This window comes from Colletes latitarsis, chromosome 6 (assembly GCF_051014445.1).
Source record: "Colletes latitarsis isolate SP2378_abdomen chromosome 6, iyColLati1, whole genome shotgun sequence".
NCBI lineage: Eukaryota > Metazoa > Arthropoda > Insecta > Hymenoptera > Colletidae > Colletes > Colletes latitarsis.
In genome coordinates, this window is record NC_135139.1 from 6,399,915 (window position 1) to 6,417,630 (window position 17,716).

At 35.0% G+C, this 17,716-nt stretch overlaps 1 protein-coding gene across 1 annotated transcript; it reads right to left on the minus strand.

Moving 5' to 3' along the window:
• Positions 1–915: 915 nt before the first annotated feature.
• Positions 916–5,176, minus strand: LOC143342816 (uncharacterized). The gene is made up of 3 exons (XM_076767081.1): positions 5,057–5,176; positions 1,556–2,621; positions 916–1,463 (listed from the first exon to the last, which is right to left on the minus strand). The coding sequence occupies exons 1-3, from the start codon at positions 5,174–5,176 to the stop codon at positions 916–918; spliced, it is 1,734 nt and encodes a 577-aa protein (XP_076623196.1).
• Positions 5,177–17,716: the final 12,540 nt, after the last annotated feature.

Here is a 17,716-nt window from a genome sequence, read left to right on the forward strand (position 1 = left end):
ATAGACACACCCCAAAAATCATGCGCATTTTCGAGAAAAAAATTCAATACAGGCGGAACTTTAAACGTTAATAACTTTTTAACGAAGCCTCCATCAACAAATTGGTATTCTTGATTTTCGTCTTATTTTGGCATTTCGAATCCCCCATTAAAATTTTTCCCAGGGGTGGCCGATCACCCTGTATAAGTGTCTGCGATGAATGCTTGCTCTTTCTTCGTACCAAAGAGTGTATACAGAAAGTTATCGTGTGCAATAAGTTATCCTGTGTAATGCGCGCCTAATTAAAGTGAACGTTCTTCATATTAATAAAAGTGTGCCTCTATTAAACCACCCTGGTCCACCCATCCGTATATTTCACAACATAATTCAACATTTGTGTAAAACCTTAAACCTTTCCCTCATCAATGTGATTAGAACGTAAATACAGAAACAAACTAAACCTACTTTGCCCTTACGTCAATATATGTATCCGATAAAGTGTGTAATAAAAAAGATTTAAGTAAGTGTGTTTGATATAAATGAACGTTAACTGTTTATTTTTTAATAATTATTTTAAAAAACAACGAACCTTGTCATATAAATATACGACAAGAAAGTTTTAGGATACCGTATTCAGATAGAATTTCACAAGTTCCTAAAATTTGCTATACCTATTGCATTCACGTACATGCAAGTTTCAACGTTCCAAGTTACAATTACTAATTTTACATAATGGGAAAATAAAATTAAAATTAACGACGCTGCGACCTTGTTCCATTTCGTTGCTAAACTACATATACTGAATCTAATTTCACGGAAAAGTTGAGACTGCTGTTGAATTTTATTATAGATTCGAGAATCAATGTCTTTTATAGGTACATATAAAAGTGTACGAAATTATTGGGTTGTATTTTATAAACCGAGTTACATTGAATTTTAACTGTTGTTCAACATAACACCATGATTCAGTTGCTTACTCTTATTTACTACGCTTTTGCTATCATTCGTAATTGTATCTATTTTATTCGCAGATTTCGTCGTCGATTCAGTGGTAACAACTATTTTGAACTTACGAGGTCCAAATTTATGTTCCTGACTGTTATGTAACGCGTCATTGATTTTTGTACTACTATTAAAAAAAGCATTTCCACCGTAATAATTACGAGTAGCTGATTTCAAATTTAGTCGGTCAGAAATATTTTTGCCCGCGTTGCTATTCTGATCGGAGTGTAAATCATTACTATTGCCAGCAGTACGATTAATACTGATCGTATTGCTTACTAATCTATCAGTATTTGTGTCATCGTTGGACGTTTTTTGTTGTCTACCTAAATTCAAAACTAGAGGCCAATGTTTGTACGTGGAACTTCCATTCCCAATTCTTTCGTTATAACCTCGATGAAAGCGATCCAATTGCCCCAAACCTGCAAGACCATTCCTCGTTTCCTGCTGTTGATGTTCCTCGATTGGTTGACTCATTTTTCCTAAAAAAACAAATTCCGATCTATTAGTACCCTTTATGCATACATTTATCCATACAAAAACAATTTTTCCAAATTTTACATTTCCGAATTACCTGTTTGCGTCAACGGCTCAAGAAAACTCTCGATGGATCGCTTGTTGCTGCTCAACGAATCATAGATCCTACGCAACATTCGCTGATAAGCAGTCTTGTTATGATACTGGTGAGGATTTAGTAAAACAGAACCCGTTACGTTCGCATTGTTAGAACCGTCGGCAGGCACCACATGCACCAAGTGCTTCTGACCTAGTTGATCGGTTCCAAGAATCAGTTTCGGTAGCAATTGCTTCAGTTTGTTCCTCGCGTTCTCGGTAAAAACGTCAGGCACCATGGTACCGTTCGCGTTTCGTCCATCGGGAGATTTCACGCGAGGATTTGATTTGCCGGTATTCTTCGAGGTTGTTTGCTCGGTTGTGTGTTCCCTCGCGGGTGCCACGGTCGCGTTAACGTTCTGTCCAGAATCGCTTTCGAAAGGCTGTCGAGCGGTGGTAGCGTTGCTCTGTTCTTCGAATTTCCAGAAGCTATTGTTCTTCCGCTGCAGCTCGGAGAAATTGTCCTCGAAGCTTCCGACGACGTCATAACCGTGTCTGTCGCTCGAGTACGCTGCTTCTTCGCCCTGAGTGGTCACGTAGATATACGACCGTGGCCAAAGATTGCTCATGTGATAGCTGCCGTCTATCTGAGGGATTATCGTCAGCTGAAGATCGTGTCGCGTAGGACCGTGAAGCGGGAGCCTCTTGATCCTTCGTAGGACCCACTTGACGGTGGGATGAGTGTGCTCGATACACGGCTGGCAGTCGATGCATCCTTCCTGACAGAGTAGCCAACGGCCGTTCGGTAGGTAATAAACATTTCCACGCGACAGAACGACGCTACCGACGTCGTTCGGTACGATCGGAAACGGGCCGCCGTAAAGCGGCGCATACAGGAGACGCTTGTACAGGCCGTTGTTGCCCGGCGGCGGCGGCGAGATCGTCTTGAACACGAATTCACGGAGTATGTGCTCCCAGTAAGGTGGCACGTTAGGTGATTGGTGCGCCGGGGCCACCGGAACGTGACGTTTCTGTTGCCGTGTGTAGTTCGCGGAACTGTCCGGGACACCCGTGGCGATTAGGGATAGCTGCGAGAAGAATTTCGATGCCACGGACAAAGTTAAGAGGGAAGTTGACAAATAAAAGCTTCACGAAGCGAATCGAGTCAATATATTTTTTTAATGTTGTCGTTACTATTAATTATAAGCTACAGCTAAAATACATGTATTGGTTTGTCAATTAAGTAATTGCGAATTTTTTTAATAAAATAAAAGACTATTTTTCCATGGAACGAAATAACTTTGTTTAGTAATGTAATGTCCATTTCTAACAATGACCTTTTGCCGTCTTTCAGGCAACATCATAATTCCAGGTTCGTAAAAGTTCTGGTTTATACAGGATGTTCAGTCACCACTGGGGAAAATTTTAATGGGGGATTCTAGAGACCAAAATAAGACGAAAATCAAGAATACGAATTTGTTGATGGAGGCTTCGTTAAAAAGTTATTAACGTTTAAAGTTCCGCTCGTAATGAATTTTTTTCTCGAAAATGCGCAAGATTTCGGGAGAACGTCTATTCACCAAAAAATTATTGTATTTGACCCCCCTAGCTAAATATAATTTTTTTAGAACGATTTGAAAAATTCTATTTTCGCCGAAAAATTTAGGCACCTTTTCGAATTTTTTTCTAGAAAGTGGGTAGGATTTCGGGGGTATGTGTAATGACCAAAAATGATTGTAATTGTCCTCCGCAACCGAAAATAATTTTCCCAAAACTATTTGAAATTTATTTTTTCCGTCGAAAAATTTCACACCTTCTCGAATTTTTTTCTCGAAAGTGAATAGGATTTCGAAGGTACGTGTATTCACCAAAAATGATTATACTTAACTCCCGCAACCAAAAATAATTTTTCCAGAACGATTTGAAATTTTTGAATTTAATTGTTAATAACTTTTTAACTTATTTTGGCCTCTAGAATCCCCCATTAAAATTTTTCCCAGGGGTGGTCGAACACTCTGTATAGGCAAAAAACTGAAGCAAGTGTGATTTGATATCAACTGTTACAGCGCGAAATAAACATTAGGGTTTATTATGGTCAAAATTAGAAAAATTAAAATCATGAAATTATAAATGTATCGTTTCTATTAAATTCACTGCGTCGAGGTCCGTACTATAAAAACGTTCTAGTAAAAATATAAAAGCGTGAGAAAGCGATCTATAACTAAAGAGATGCGAAGCAATAAAAAATGAATGTGTTGTAAGGTGTAGCATTATTAACAAATTAGCCTTCCTAATTTATATTTGAACTGTAAGACGAAAATCATGCAATTTGTAAAAAAGACTACACACTTTGATTTCTGTATGATTTTAGAACCTGTAGTATAAATAAACGTTGAACATTTTTCTCTATTTCAGTCGCTCTCAGTGTTTTTCACTTTCGCCTGCAATGCGATCAAACCTAACACGTAGCAGTTTCCGGAATAGATCCTCCCTCGCTAATGTTCACGTCGCGATTACTGTACTCGGAAAATGAAAAATTATATTGTTTCGTTTACCCATGTATCCATTCTGATTGTGAGATGTTTCTGAATAGGTTTATGATTGTAATTGTTATATGACATAATCAAAATTGAAATCTAATGTATCATAAGGATACAAATATTACCTTTCTTATACCAAAAGTATGAAAGTGGAGTGCAATAAATTCTATCATTACTAGATTTGGAGATATAGACAATAACTCACATTCATGAATTAAGCTTACAATTAGAGTATAATCATTATTATCATCTAATATAAATATTTCCGAGTTTGGCACACAGTTAAGAACATAAAAAAAGAAATTCAACGGTTCAAAATACATCTTTAGACAAAGCCTTCCCCCGTCTACAAGTTGATATTAAATAATAATCAAGTATTATAACGTGTATTAACTTTATTGCAAAACAAATCTCGCTTATTTCATTTTTAATTATTAGTAAGTTTTTACTTTGGGCGTTTCGTATGATAGTGTCCTTGACAATGTCAAGAGCAAGGTCATCGGAGTTGCCTCCTTTATACCGAATAATAACCTTTTTTTTTAAGCAGTGCTAGCAAATTAAGAATCTTTAAATACTAAATACATATTTACTGATATTTACAATTTTTATTTTATTTATTCTTAAGTGCTATTAAAAATGTATAAGAACGCTTGAGCGCTATTCAAAGCATATATGATACTTTAAGACGTCAGAGGATTAATAAAACGACAGTGACATTTGACTACACTGCAATTAGACGAAGGAATATCATTTACTTTTTCCTAGACACCCTTCCATACTCCGCGTTCAAAGAAATAGCAGAAAAGCTCTAGAAGGCAGAAGTTATCGATCGTATTATCGATTTTTACTCACCATCACCATCGAAACAAGATTCCATTTTAACGGATTCATATTTCCATCCCTTTAATCGTACTGACATTGACAAGAGACCGCGAGGAACAAAATTAAAGGAAACTCGTGGCGCACAGGGGTCGGTGTAATACGTCTCGCATCTGATGGACGACTAAATCATGCAAAAGATGTGCTGCTTCTGGTATCGGACACCTGTTTCGAGATCCTGCTATAGATATCGGGATACCGTCAAGAATGCTGACATTACTCATGGCTAAACATTCAGTCTGCGATCAAATATCGTAACTCAAACATCGGTCAGATCGGATTTAACGTGTGTAACTTAGAACGGGGCGTGCAAGATACGTTTAAAAACTTTCGAAATGACAGTCCGAGTACAGACAGCGTCACTCATTCAACGAAAACTTTTCTATTGAAATAAACCTCTGCGTTTTAATTTAGGTAATTCTCTATATGAAAGTAATGCAGTTATTCTCTACTTTATTATGGGAATATGTTTTCTTGTAAAATAACCCACGTCTCATTAAAATGCTGTATAACGATTGCAACAATTTTTTATTGTCACAATGTAGCATAAAACTGACAGTGTAGGATACACGAGGAAAGGAAAAAATTGAAAACGTCTTTGTTGTCAACTTTTAAAACATTCGTGCCATTAGGAGAAGTAATTATGTAAGCAGTCAGTTATTACAGTCAATTAAATACAAGATGTTCGGCCACCCCTGGGAAAAATTTTAGTGGGGTTCTAGAGACCAAAATAAGACGAAAATCAAGAATATCAATTTCTTGACTGAGGCTTGGTTAAAAAGTTATTGAAAAATTAAATTAAAAAATTTCAACTCATTCTGAAAAAATTATTTTTGATTGCTAGGCTCAATTACAATCAAATTTTGTGAATACACATACCCCTGAAATCCTACCCATTTTCCAGAAAAAAATTCGAGTAGGTACTGAAATTTTTAGACGAAATTAAAAAATTCCAAATCATACTAAAAAAATCACATTCAGTTACAGAGGTCAATTACAAGCATTTTTGGTGGATAGACATATCCTGAAATCCTACGCACTATCGAGAAAAAAAATTCTTTACCAAAAATCTAATGTGAGGCCAGAAATACTTCCCTGAAATTTCATGCGAATCTTTAAAATGTCATAACACCTGAACGGATTGGAGGATTTTAATTTTTCAAGATGCAAACATCGCTTATTTTAGTGGAGAATATGTAGAAATTCTAACAATATTGAGAAAGTTGTTCCTTGACACCGTAAAGTGAGAAAACCCCATAAAAATGGTTCAACTTTCAAACAGCCACAACTCCGGTGATAGTGAATATATTTCAATGAAACTTTTTTCTGAAGAGGAGCCCGTAGGTATCTACAAAAAAGTATTAGACAACTTTTCTGTAGAGCGTCAAACAAATTTATTAAAAATGAAGACAAATTTTTAAGAAAAATCGTCAGGGGGTTGGTGCCTAAAAATTAAAAAATTTCAAATCGTTCTAAAAAAATTATTGTTAGCTAGGAGGGTCAATTACAATTATGTTTGATGAATAGACATACCCTCGAAACCCTACGTGCTTTCGAGAAAAAAATTCTTTACTAAAAATATACTGTGTTGCCGGAAATGTTTCTATAACTTTTTAACGAAGCCTCTATCAACAAATTAGTATCCTTGATTTTCATCTTATTTGGCCTCTAAAATCTCCCATTAAAATTTTTCCTAAGGGTGGCCAAATACCCTATATGTGAGCAAACTGAAATATTCCATTTCCAAATTAAACCCACGAATCAAAATAACTTTGAAAGATTCTTGAAGGAGACAACATTTTTTCTAATATCACTTTCAATTTAGTAGTTAATTCGTAGTACAATTATAACGACACATTTATTGCTAATTTTCACGTAATGCCATTCCAAAAGCGATTTCCACGCTCGTGACTTGCTCCTTTGAGCTAATCGACGACGACCTTCGAACAGTTCAAGGTCGTCGAGGGAAAATTGCTGTTTAAACAGACAAGAACTAGCGCGTCTATAACTAGATTCTATTTCCAAGGCACGTTCGAAGTTTGCAAGACGAGATTACTCGAAGTCAATAGCTAATCTTGAAATAGATATCAACTATTCCTACAAGAAGGTTCAAACTTAGTACATATCCTGTAAATTAGGAACAGACTAATCAATATCTGACTTCTCGCTTGTTTGAATATCTCTAAATCATCATCGATTTATGAAATAAGACTTAAAATATACTGTAATTGCACATTATTTACTATACAAATACGATTTTTCTCGTGTACCTAAATCTAAAAATCTGGTCTTGAAAAAAGTGAAACATTCTGTCCAAATGATTATTACCGGAGACCTATCGAAATATACAGGGTGTTCGACCACCCCTGGGAAAAATTTGAATGAAAGATTCTAGAGGCCAAAATAAGACGAAAATCAAGAATACTAATTCGTATGATGGAGGCTTCGTTGAAAAGTTATTAACGTTTAAAGTTTCGCACGTATTGAATTTTTTTCTAAAAAGTGCGTAGAATTTCGGGGTATGTCTATTCACCAAAAATGCTTGTAATTGACCCCTGTAACTAAATATAATTTTTTTAATATGATTTGAAATTTTTCAATTTCGTCTTAAAAATTCAATACCTACTCGAATTTTTTTCTAGAAAGTGGGTACGATTTCAGGGGTATGTGTATTTACAAAAAATGATTGTAATTGAGCCCCGCAACCGAAAATAATTTTTTCAGAATGATTTGAAATTTTTTAATTTAATTTTTTAATAACTTTTTAATGAAGCCTCAGTCGAAAAATTAATATTCTTGATTTTCATCTTATTTTGTCTTCTAGAATCTCCCATTAAAATTTTTCCCAGGGGTGGCCGAATACCCTGTAAAGCTAACTCTTCGGTTATTATTAACAATATCAGCAAATATAAAGAAGTTTTAGTGAATTTAAACTTGTTAAAAATTATTTAAGACAGCTGGTAACTATTTTAACTGATCAGGTTTGAGTTAAGATTTTTGCAAATATCTCGAAAACGAAGGATGACCGTCTATTGTTGGAAAAGAAGAAAGTTATTCAAACTATCGTTATTTATAACATGTTTAAAAATGAACAAAGTCCATGATGACGAGTATCATCGACAACTTCACCGCGCTACGTTACAGATAAAACTGAATTAATGCTTTTCCGTATCGGTGATATAAATATCAACGATCAATGTGCACGTTTACCATATCGGCTATACGTCGCGAACAAATCTACGTTTTGATCGTGAATTTGTTTGTATTCCCCGATAGGAACCACCTGTCACGTGCAGTCAGACAAACGGTTTCACTATGCAAAGAACGGGAAACACGATGATATATTGTTTCATTAACATGACACGTTAGTAATACGATATATGCTAGAAGTTACCGAGAACGCGCGAATTCACATTTTCCAACGCGAGAAACGTTACCCAGTCTCGTTTCTACATTCCTTCGAGCAATTGGTTCGCGTGTTTATTGTTATTATAAAAGAGGTATCAGAGGAGATGTACAAGGGACGTCTGAGAAGTTTTGAGCCTAACATAGAAACAAGTATTTTTCCGGTCAAATATAGCTTTATTTTTCAACATAGTGCCCTTTTAAGTCAATACACTTTTCCCAGCGATGCTGTAACCCTTTTAACCCTTCCAAATAGTAGTTGGTGTCTTGCTCTGCAAAATAAGCGTTGACGTATGAGATGACCTCCTCGTTCGATGGAAATCTCTGTCCTCCAAGCGATATTTTAAGCTTAGGAAAGAGGAAAAAGTCACTGGGAGCCAGATCTGATGAATACGGTGGATGGTCAATCAATTCGAAACGTAACTCGTGAATTTTAGCCATGGCAACAGCCGAAGTGCGAGCTGGTGCGTTGTCTTGATGGAACAGCACCTTTTTCTTCTTCAAATGCGGCTATTTTTTTGCTATTTCTGCCTTCAGCTTATCAAGTAATGACGCGTAATACGCTCCCATTATTGTTTTATCTTTTTCAAGATAGTCGATTGTTGGTTTTTCTCTTCTAAAAGAGAAAGTTTTCTTTATGTGACAAAAACCATCGACGCGAATGTTGCGTTTAACGTCTCGAAATACAGGTCAAGAGGGTGCAGCTGTGTCCCTAGCTTGGCTTGTTTAGACAAAGTATAGGACCGATTGGGTCTGACCTATTTATTCTGTATGTTCCTTTCGAAGCGTTAAGACGTGCCTTCCTAGTGTTTCAAATAAAAGCTAAGTTAAAAGTTATACCTTCTGTAATTGTTTTTTTATTCCACCAACTATTTCCAATATCGATGAACTCAATTCCTCGTGTATCCCAAAAAACTGTCGCCATCACCTTCCCAACCGATGGAACCATCTTCGCCTTTTTCGAAGCACGTTCACCCGTTGCAGTCCACTGTTTTGACTGTTTTTTCGTCTCAGGAGTGTAGTGGTGAATCCAAGTTTCACCTACAGTTATGAATCGACTCAAAACATCTGATTCGTTTTGCTTAAACCGTTCCAATAGAGCCTTGCAAATGTTCATTGGATTGCGCTTTTATTCAAAAGTGAGCAAGCGCGGCACCCAAACGCACGGATAGCTTACACATGTCCAACTCTTTAGCCAATGCGGGGGCTAGGGGGTCAAAATAACAACCCAACAAGCTACAATTATTAACTGTTTATTCGCGGGAGTGATGTGGGTTACTCTAGCCACACGTAGGTTAAGATATAAATGACTGAACTATAACACGCTACTACGTCTCTCTAACAGGATTGCTCTATGACGCGTCTTCACCACACTGCCCTATGGTAACAACGTCTTTACCAGACTGCCCTATGACACGGTCTCTTACGGACTGTTCAAGGTAACAACGTCATTACCAGACTGCTCCTCTTTCTTAACAATAGGTTTACGGACACTCGTTGTGCATATTTTTATTATAATTCGCTACGTTGACAGTTGCATTAAAATGCAGTTTTTGTTTTAATTAGAGGATACATCCATATCATTACATTAATTCAATTCAACATAAATTGCAAACAAATAATATTTATGAATCCTATAACGTTAAGTTTAGAATCTGAATGCGTCAAATTGACGCGTACCGTAAACCTAGTGTTAAACCTATACTCCCTATACACAGAGTTCGGCCATCGCTGGGAAAAATTTTAATGGGGGATTCTAGAGGCCAAAATAAGACGAAAATCAAGAATACCAATTTATTGATGGAGGCTTCGTTAAAAAGTTATTAACAATTAAATTCAAAAATTTCAAATCATTCTGGAAAAATTATTTTCAGTTGTGGGGGTCAATTACAATCATTTTTGGTGAATACACATACTTCCGAAATCCTACCCACTTTCGAGAAAAAAATTCGAATAAGTGCTGAAAGTTTTGGGTGAAAAAAAAACTTTCGAATCGTCTTGGAAAAATTATTTTTAATTGCAGGGGTCAATTGCAAGCATTTTTGGTCAAAAGACATATCTCCGAAATCCTACTCAGTTTCGAGAAAAAAATTCCTTACCGAAAATATCATTTCTGGCCAGAAATGTCTGCCCGAATTTTCATACGAATCTTTAAAACGTCATAACTTCTGAACGGATTGGACGATTTTAATGTTTAAAAAAGCAAACTACGCGTATTTTGGTGGAAAATATGTACAAATCGCAAAAATATTCGAATAGTTGGTCCTTGACCCCGCAAAATGAGAAAAACCCTATAAAAATGGTCCAATATTCGACCGTCCGTAACTCCTACAATAGTGAATATATTTCAGTGAAACTTTTTTTTGAAGTAGAACTCATGGGTACCTACAAAAAAGTATTAGACAACTTTTTTGTAGGGCGTTAAATAAAATTATCAAAAATGAAAAAGGAATTTTTAAGAAAAATCGACAGGGGGTAGGTGCTTAAATTTTTCGACGAAAAAAAAAAATTTGAAATCGTTTTGGAACTATTATTTTTGGTTGCGGGGGTCAATTACAATCATTTTTGGTGAATAGACATACCCCCGAAATCTTGCGTATTTTCGAGAAAAAAATTCAGTACAGGCGGAACTTTAAACGTTAATAACTTTTTAACGAAGCCTCCATCAACAAATTGGTATTCTTGATTTTCGTCTTATTTTGGCCTCTAGAATCCCCCATTAAAATTTTTCCGAAAGGTGACCGAATACTCTGTATATGACAGAATAACATTTTTAGGCATAAAGGTTTTTAAGCCTTCTATTACAACTATTATAGTATAATTTATCGAATCGTAGTACTAAAGTTTGCTAGGGGTCGCTACTTGCCAGAAAGATACGTAGCGCCAACAGTCGACTAAATGAGGAAGTTAAATGGGGGTACTGATATTCTGAGCATAAAAAACCATAAGCACAGGATAACTATATAAAATTATTTCCACTGAGACACAGTAAATCTTTGATATACTTTAAACAAATCGTTCCATTTAAATCAATCCATCTGAATATCTCCGAAACTATTGATAATACGCAATAATGTTACCGACAAAAGTTTGAGAGAGCATAGGATCTGATGTAGGTAAGTTGTTCCTCGGTGAACGCATAGAAAGCATATAACAGTTAATTTTATTTTCTTAAATGAAATCGCATATTTTTGTGTGTAACAATCGATGCAGTTCATTATTTTCCATATAAAAGCACAAATGAGGTATACGAGTAAACCTTACATCCAATGTATTTTTTCGGCCCATTTTTATAGTCTCGAAACCCCATTACCATTTTTGTGTCACTCGCAACGTTACCAACAGATTTAGAAATGAACACAAGTGGAAGTGAGACAAAATATGAAATTACAGAAATTTTAGTATTTTTTAACGGAATGAAAGCTGTGCGGTCCAGAATTGGGCATCAATCGATTAATTTCATTGGAGTAACCAATTGAGTAAGATTATTTAAAGATATCAAGATTATTAAAATACGTAAAGATGTACCTCATTGGTAAGTACCGCAAATCCTCTATTTTTTATCTAAAATTGTAATACATCATTTATTTAAAAAATAACTCGACAAAAACGTATTTGCAACTCGAAATCGGTGTTACCAGACCGCACACCGAGACGAAGAAGGTACGTGAAACTATAAGAAGAACGCAGCCATTAGCTCATATTATTTTCTATGTAATTAATAATTATATTAATTACATAGTAAATAATAATCCCCAGGTCTCACCGCGTGGAGGTTGCTGCGTAAGGAGACCCACCCTAGCCTCACCCCAACCACCCTTCCTTTGGCAAGGAATTCGAACACCTATCTAACAATAAGAGAAAAGCTATCGAGAAATTCGAAATGAGCTACAAAGGTCGAGTTCTTAAAAGAACTGCCCAATCAAGAGATGAAAAACCTAACAAAATGTCAATACATGTGACATGATCCATCACATGTTTTCTGGAAACGAAATTGGAATGTGCAACTGCACCTACGTACTCTGATGAAGAGATCAAAAACCTAACAAAATGTTGATACATGCAAGATAATCCATCACATGTTTTCTAGAAACGAAATTGCAATGTGCAACTGCACATACGAATCCTTATTATTAAAGTACCAATATGCACTTTATTATTATATGTTCCTTCTTAAATGGATGCTTTCATTATGACAGAGCCTAATAAGACACTGAAGATCCAACCAGAAATGTGCAACTACACGTATGAACTTTGCATATTAGAATACTAATATGTACCTTAATAGTAATCATTCATATTTAAATGTGCACATACGTTTCGGTAATATTTAATAGAACGCCGGGGAACACTTCTTTATCTTATAATCTATATACATTTGTACTTACATTCTAACGCAATTTGTAGAAACGAAGAAATATGAGGAAATATTTTCTTCTTGGTGTCTTCGTCAATCCCACGATGTTTTTCTAAAACAGAAACTCATATTCAAGAAATATAACCGACATAAAACGAAGAAATATGAGGAAATATTTTCTTCTTGGTGTCTTCGTTAATCCCACGATGTTTTTCTAAAACATACACTCATATCCAATAAATACAACTCATACAAAACAAAGAAATATGAAAAGGTATTTTCTTCTTGGTGTCTTGGTTAATCCCACGATGTTTCCCTGAAATATAAACTCAAACAATAAATAAAATTGTATGAAATATTTCCCTAAGAACAATCAAGTCTGAATCCATTTACTATTTTCAATTTCATTCTTCAATGTTTATGTACCCTGTAACAAAAACTTGCCCAAAAGATTAGTAGCTGAAATAAAAGTGTATTAATGGGCACAGAAAAAAAAGAAGCTTCCACGAGTAAAAATTGATATTAAAAAATTCAAAAACATAAATATTACGCAATTGAAATTGAATGAAAAGTTAAACTCGTTTCAGTGTTAAGATAAATACAAAATAGATTGAAAATTTTATTCATTTATTACCGTAGATTTTATTTTTTGTTTCGTTTATCAAATAAAAAATGTTTCAAGACAAGGTTCGTACAAACAAAGCAATAACGAACAAAAATTTCGATTCCACACGGAAATTAATTCTCAATATGAAATATCGAATTGCAATTTGCATACCCTTTTGATGCAAGCATTCTATTTTCCATCAATTAAAACAATGATCTCGAATAAACTTTAATTTATGCAAAGAATACAGAATATTTATTAAAAAATTCACTATTTACAAATAACAATTAGGTTGCAAAGGTTATTATATCCCGTAAAAATTACCAACTCTAATAATGAATAATTAATGATATAAATATATATATATTGGAATCATGAATTCAATCTACAATAAAATTAATCATAATATAGCATTTTTAAATGCATCACAAATCTGCGATAAAAATATATTCACATAAATTACAAATTTTAACACGTTATAAAGAATAATACAATTAGTCTATTTACAACAATACTTTTAAGCAGTATTTCCTTTGGCAAACATATAAAGAAAAGATATATTTCAGATAGAATAATCGTCTACTCGTCTTAAATTCAAACAATCCGTGAGTGGACCATTCTTTCTTTCGCAACATTAATTTACAATATAAAAAAGTGTACGCGAGTGGTGCTTGTTATTCATAAAATGAACCACACAGGGTTCTTTTATTAATTAAATCGCGTGCACCCATATTAAATCATGCGCAACACTAATTTTAATAATGATGTTGAGCCATTCGAGGCTTTGCAGAATCCCAGCTTGCTTCTTGATGATCCTGGGTACAGTGGCTAGCGTTTTGGCTAGCTCTTGGGCATTGGATCGCAACTCTAATTAATAAAAAATGCGACAAGTCAAGATCGCAACGGTAATTTATAATATAAAAATTCCAAACGCGATTTGTAACAATAAAAGCAACCGCGAATGGTGATTATTCGCAACACTACCCTGAAAAGTAAACGCGAAAAATAGTAATTCGCAACGCTAAGAGCAAACCGATCAGTTCATTCGCAACGCTATTCTTAAATAACAATAAAAGTATTCGCGTATAGAATTCGCAACGCTAACCTGAAAAGGAAACACGAAAAATAGGAATTCGCAACTCTACAAGCTTAACGCGATTATTGTATATTCGCAACTCTATTTTTAATGGAAATATATTTATGATTCGCAACGCTAATGCAAACCGCGTTGCCCAAAAATGCTGGATCGGGTGCTGGCGTCTTCAGTTGTAGCTACAAACATACATGCATGAAATAAACTAACTACTTCAAGCTACTTCAAACTACAATAGAGTGGCACATATGGGGATGAAGTTAGACGTTTTAAATATCGCAACACTACGGGGCAACAACGCGAGAAATCAACAATCGCAACGCTAATTTATAATAGAAAAATTCCAAACGCGATTTGTAACAATAAAAGCAACCGCGAATGGTAATTATTCGCAACATTACCCTGAAAAGCAAACGCGAAAAGTAGTAATTCGCAACTCTAATTCGCAATCGCGTTTACTAAAACTTCGCAACGCTATTTTTAAAGCAAACGTCCGGTTCCTAGGTTTGCATAAAAAACAATCACGAATCGCGTTTATAAGCAAGACTAAAATATCAACGCGATAAATATTTGTTCGCCACTCTACGAGCAAACGCGAACATTGTATATTATTTGCGACTCTAACTTTAATCAGGGGCTAATTGTACATGTACATACACATGTATTGACCACAAAATAAACTAACTACTACTAGTACTACAATTGGGCTAGAATTTGGGCATTAGAAATATCGCAACGCTAAATAAAAAATCGCACGATTAATCGAGATCGCAACGCTAATTTATAATATGAAAATTGCAAACGCGGTTGATATCCATTATGTTTACAAAAGAGTAAAAATGCAACGCGAATCGTGATTGTTCGCAACACTACCCTGAAAAGGAAACGCGAAAAACAGTGATTCGCAACTTTATAACGAAACGCGATTATTGGATATTCGTAACTCTATGTATATCATATCCGCGAGTTGCCCTGATGGCTGGCATGTATGGTGCAATCATGGACCAGGTACATGCATACGTGAGCCAGCCAACAGAATACAGGGGAAGGATGGCTGGCATGTATGGTGCAATCATGTACAAAGTACATGCATACGTGAGCCAGCCAGAAAAATAAACTAACTACAACTACAGACGAGTTAAGTGACAAAGTAGTAACAGGAATGACTTTCCATCCTCATCTAAAGATGAAGATGAAAAGCCATTTGTTGTAGCCCACTCTTGAAACAATTTGTTAGGGCCTATTCAGCTCATTGAGAGCCTTTTCTTTCTTCGGCGGTCCTGTCGAAGCCTGAAACTTACTTAAGACTTGGCTCGAGATTTTGTGCAATACGTAGTCTTCCAACAATATACGAATTGTTGGTTGAGCATACGTGGTGAATCTCGAGCGGGACGAACGTTTCGTAAGGGACCTAACCACGACCGCGAGCACGAGAGAACGACTTTAAGAGTCGCGCGATTCGAGAAGTCGAAAATAAAGCTAGAACAAACAGCATACACTGTTTAAATCAGCATGATTTCTACTCTCGAAATCGTAACTACAGGAACAGAACTGCCACGCGAAAACGCGCCTACCCGAATAGCTAATGCGACAGCTCTGTCCTGACCCTACCTACTTAGATCTAGCACACATACACACCAGAAAAAAAGCTACCTACCTACCTAATCCTATATTTAAAAAATTGCAAAACTCATTCTCGCAAACATACACTCCACGGTTCTCATTCTTAATGTCCGGGCGCGACCTAAACTAGAGAGAACTCCCCGGGGTTCCTCCGACACCCGGACATAACTGACTTCTTTCACACTCTAATTGTGGACTTACAAGTTTCTGGGGTGAACTGACAAAGGCTAGTGGCCATTGCGTATTTTTATTATATACATAAATATTTGTATAGAACGTTTTAATATATGGAATATAGTATTTAATAAAATATACTATATGGATGTATCATTGAAGATTGAAAAATATTAAGATTTAAATCCATTAAGATCAACAGTTTTCAAATAAATGGTGAATTTAAATTTGATATTATTATTACAATTGATAAAAATCTAATGTTATAAAATTCTGTATATAAATTATAATTATAAAAACATCTGAAACGACGCACTTCCACAACACACACATGTGGACAGTACGTCGCGCACGATTCACTAACCAATGTCAGTCGCCAATATGTTATTGAATTGTTACAAATTACGTCATCGTGCCTCGTTGCCTTCGCTCATGCAAATAGCACCTGGGCATGTGCATGAGCTCAGGCAACGAGCACAGAAAGATTATTCTGAAAATCCTAACTAGAAAAGTGATTGATTAAGTAACTGGTGCTAAACGGTATATCTTATTTAATTTTTAGTAAAAATGACTCGACCTTTTTATATGTAATATATCAACAATCAAATACGTTAATATTGAAAAATGTTATTATTGAAAAAAATTTATTATTTCATGATTGAAATTTAATTATTTAAAATGAAAGACTTTACTTAAGACTTCATGATAATTGACTTTGAAAATTTAAGTGCATTATTGAAATAAATTTATTAAATTATTATTCAAAATATTCAATTATCCTTGGTCGATTCTGTCGTCAAAGTAAATTTTTTAAAAGATGAAACCAATATGTATGTTACTCTGAATTGAAAATCGACCAATCACGAAACGTCTTCTTGCACGTAAATACATCAATCAACATATGATGTATTAATTAAAGAAACGATCAATACTTAATAATTATATGATATTGTATCTATATTAATTGACATTCATATACTACTCGATTTCACATTATATCAATTTATATTTTATTTAATCATATAATTTATGTAAAGTTAATGAAAATATTTTACATATTTTATACAATTTGTTTATCACATAGAGAAACATTTATTTGTTACATTAAAAAACGCGAGTGCAAGAAAACCCTAGCCTGTAAACCTTAACTAAAAAAATAGAACAATAGATGTTACTACTCACGGGTATTTTTCATACCCGCGGTCACTAAACTCGTCAAAAATACTAAGTATACAACTGGTCACCCGTGTTGATTTGGATCTTTCATCCTACAACATGGTTGGGGACTAGAGGAACATAAATGCATGCGACTCACTCAATCATAGAATGTTAAATGTTCGGATGACGATGTTGACCACTTGAAGTCATCAGTGAAGTCAGCATGGTCTTACTGGTTTCCAGGTTGAGACTGTAAGAAGAATGGAAGAAACCAATTAGAATCAGTTATTAAAATTATAGAGATTTTTAATTAAAAATTTAAAAGTATGAATTTATACTTACGTTGT

What these genes read in the sequence shown, in the direction of transcription:
- LOC143342816 (XM_076767081.1), bottom strand. Translation starts at nt 5,176, where the DNA reads ATGAGTAATGTCAGCATTCTTGACGGTATCCCGATATCTATAGCAGGA. An exon ending in TCGTCCATCAGATGCGAGAC is followed by an intron (nt 2,622 to 5,056) that starts GTATTACACCGA and finishes TTCTTCTCGCAG; the next exon opens with CTATCCCTAATCGCCACGGG. An exon ending in TGAGCCGTTGACGCAAACAG is followed by an intron (nt 1,464 to 1,555) that starts GTAATTCGGAAA and finishes TTGTTTTTTTAG; the next exon opens with GAAAAATGAGTCAACCAATC.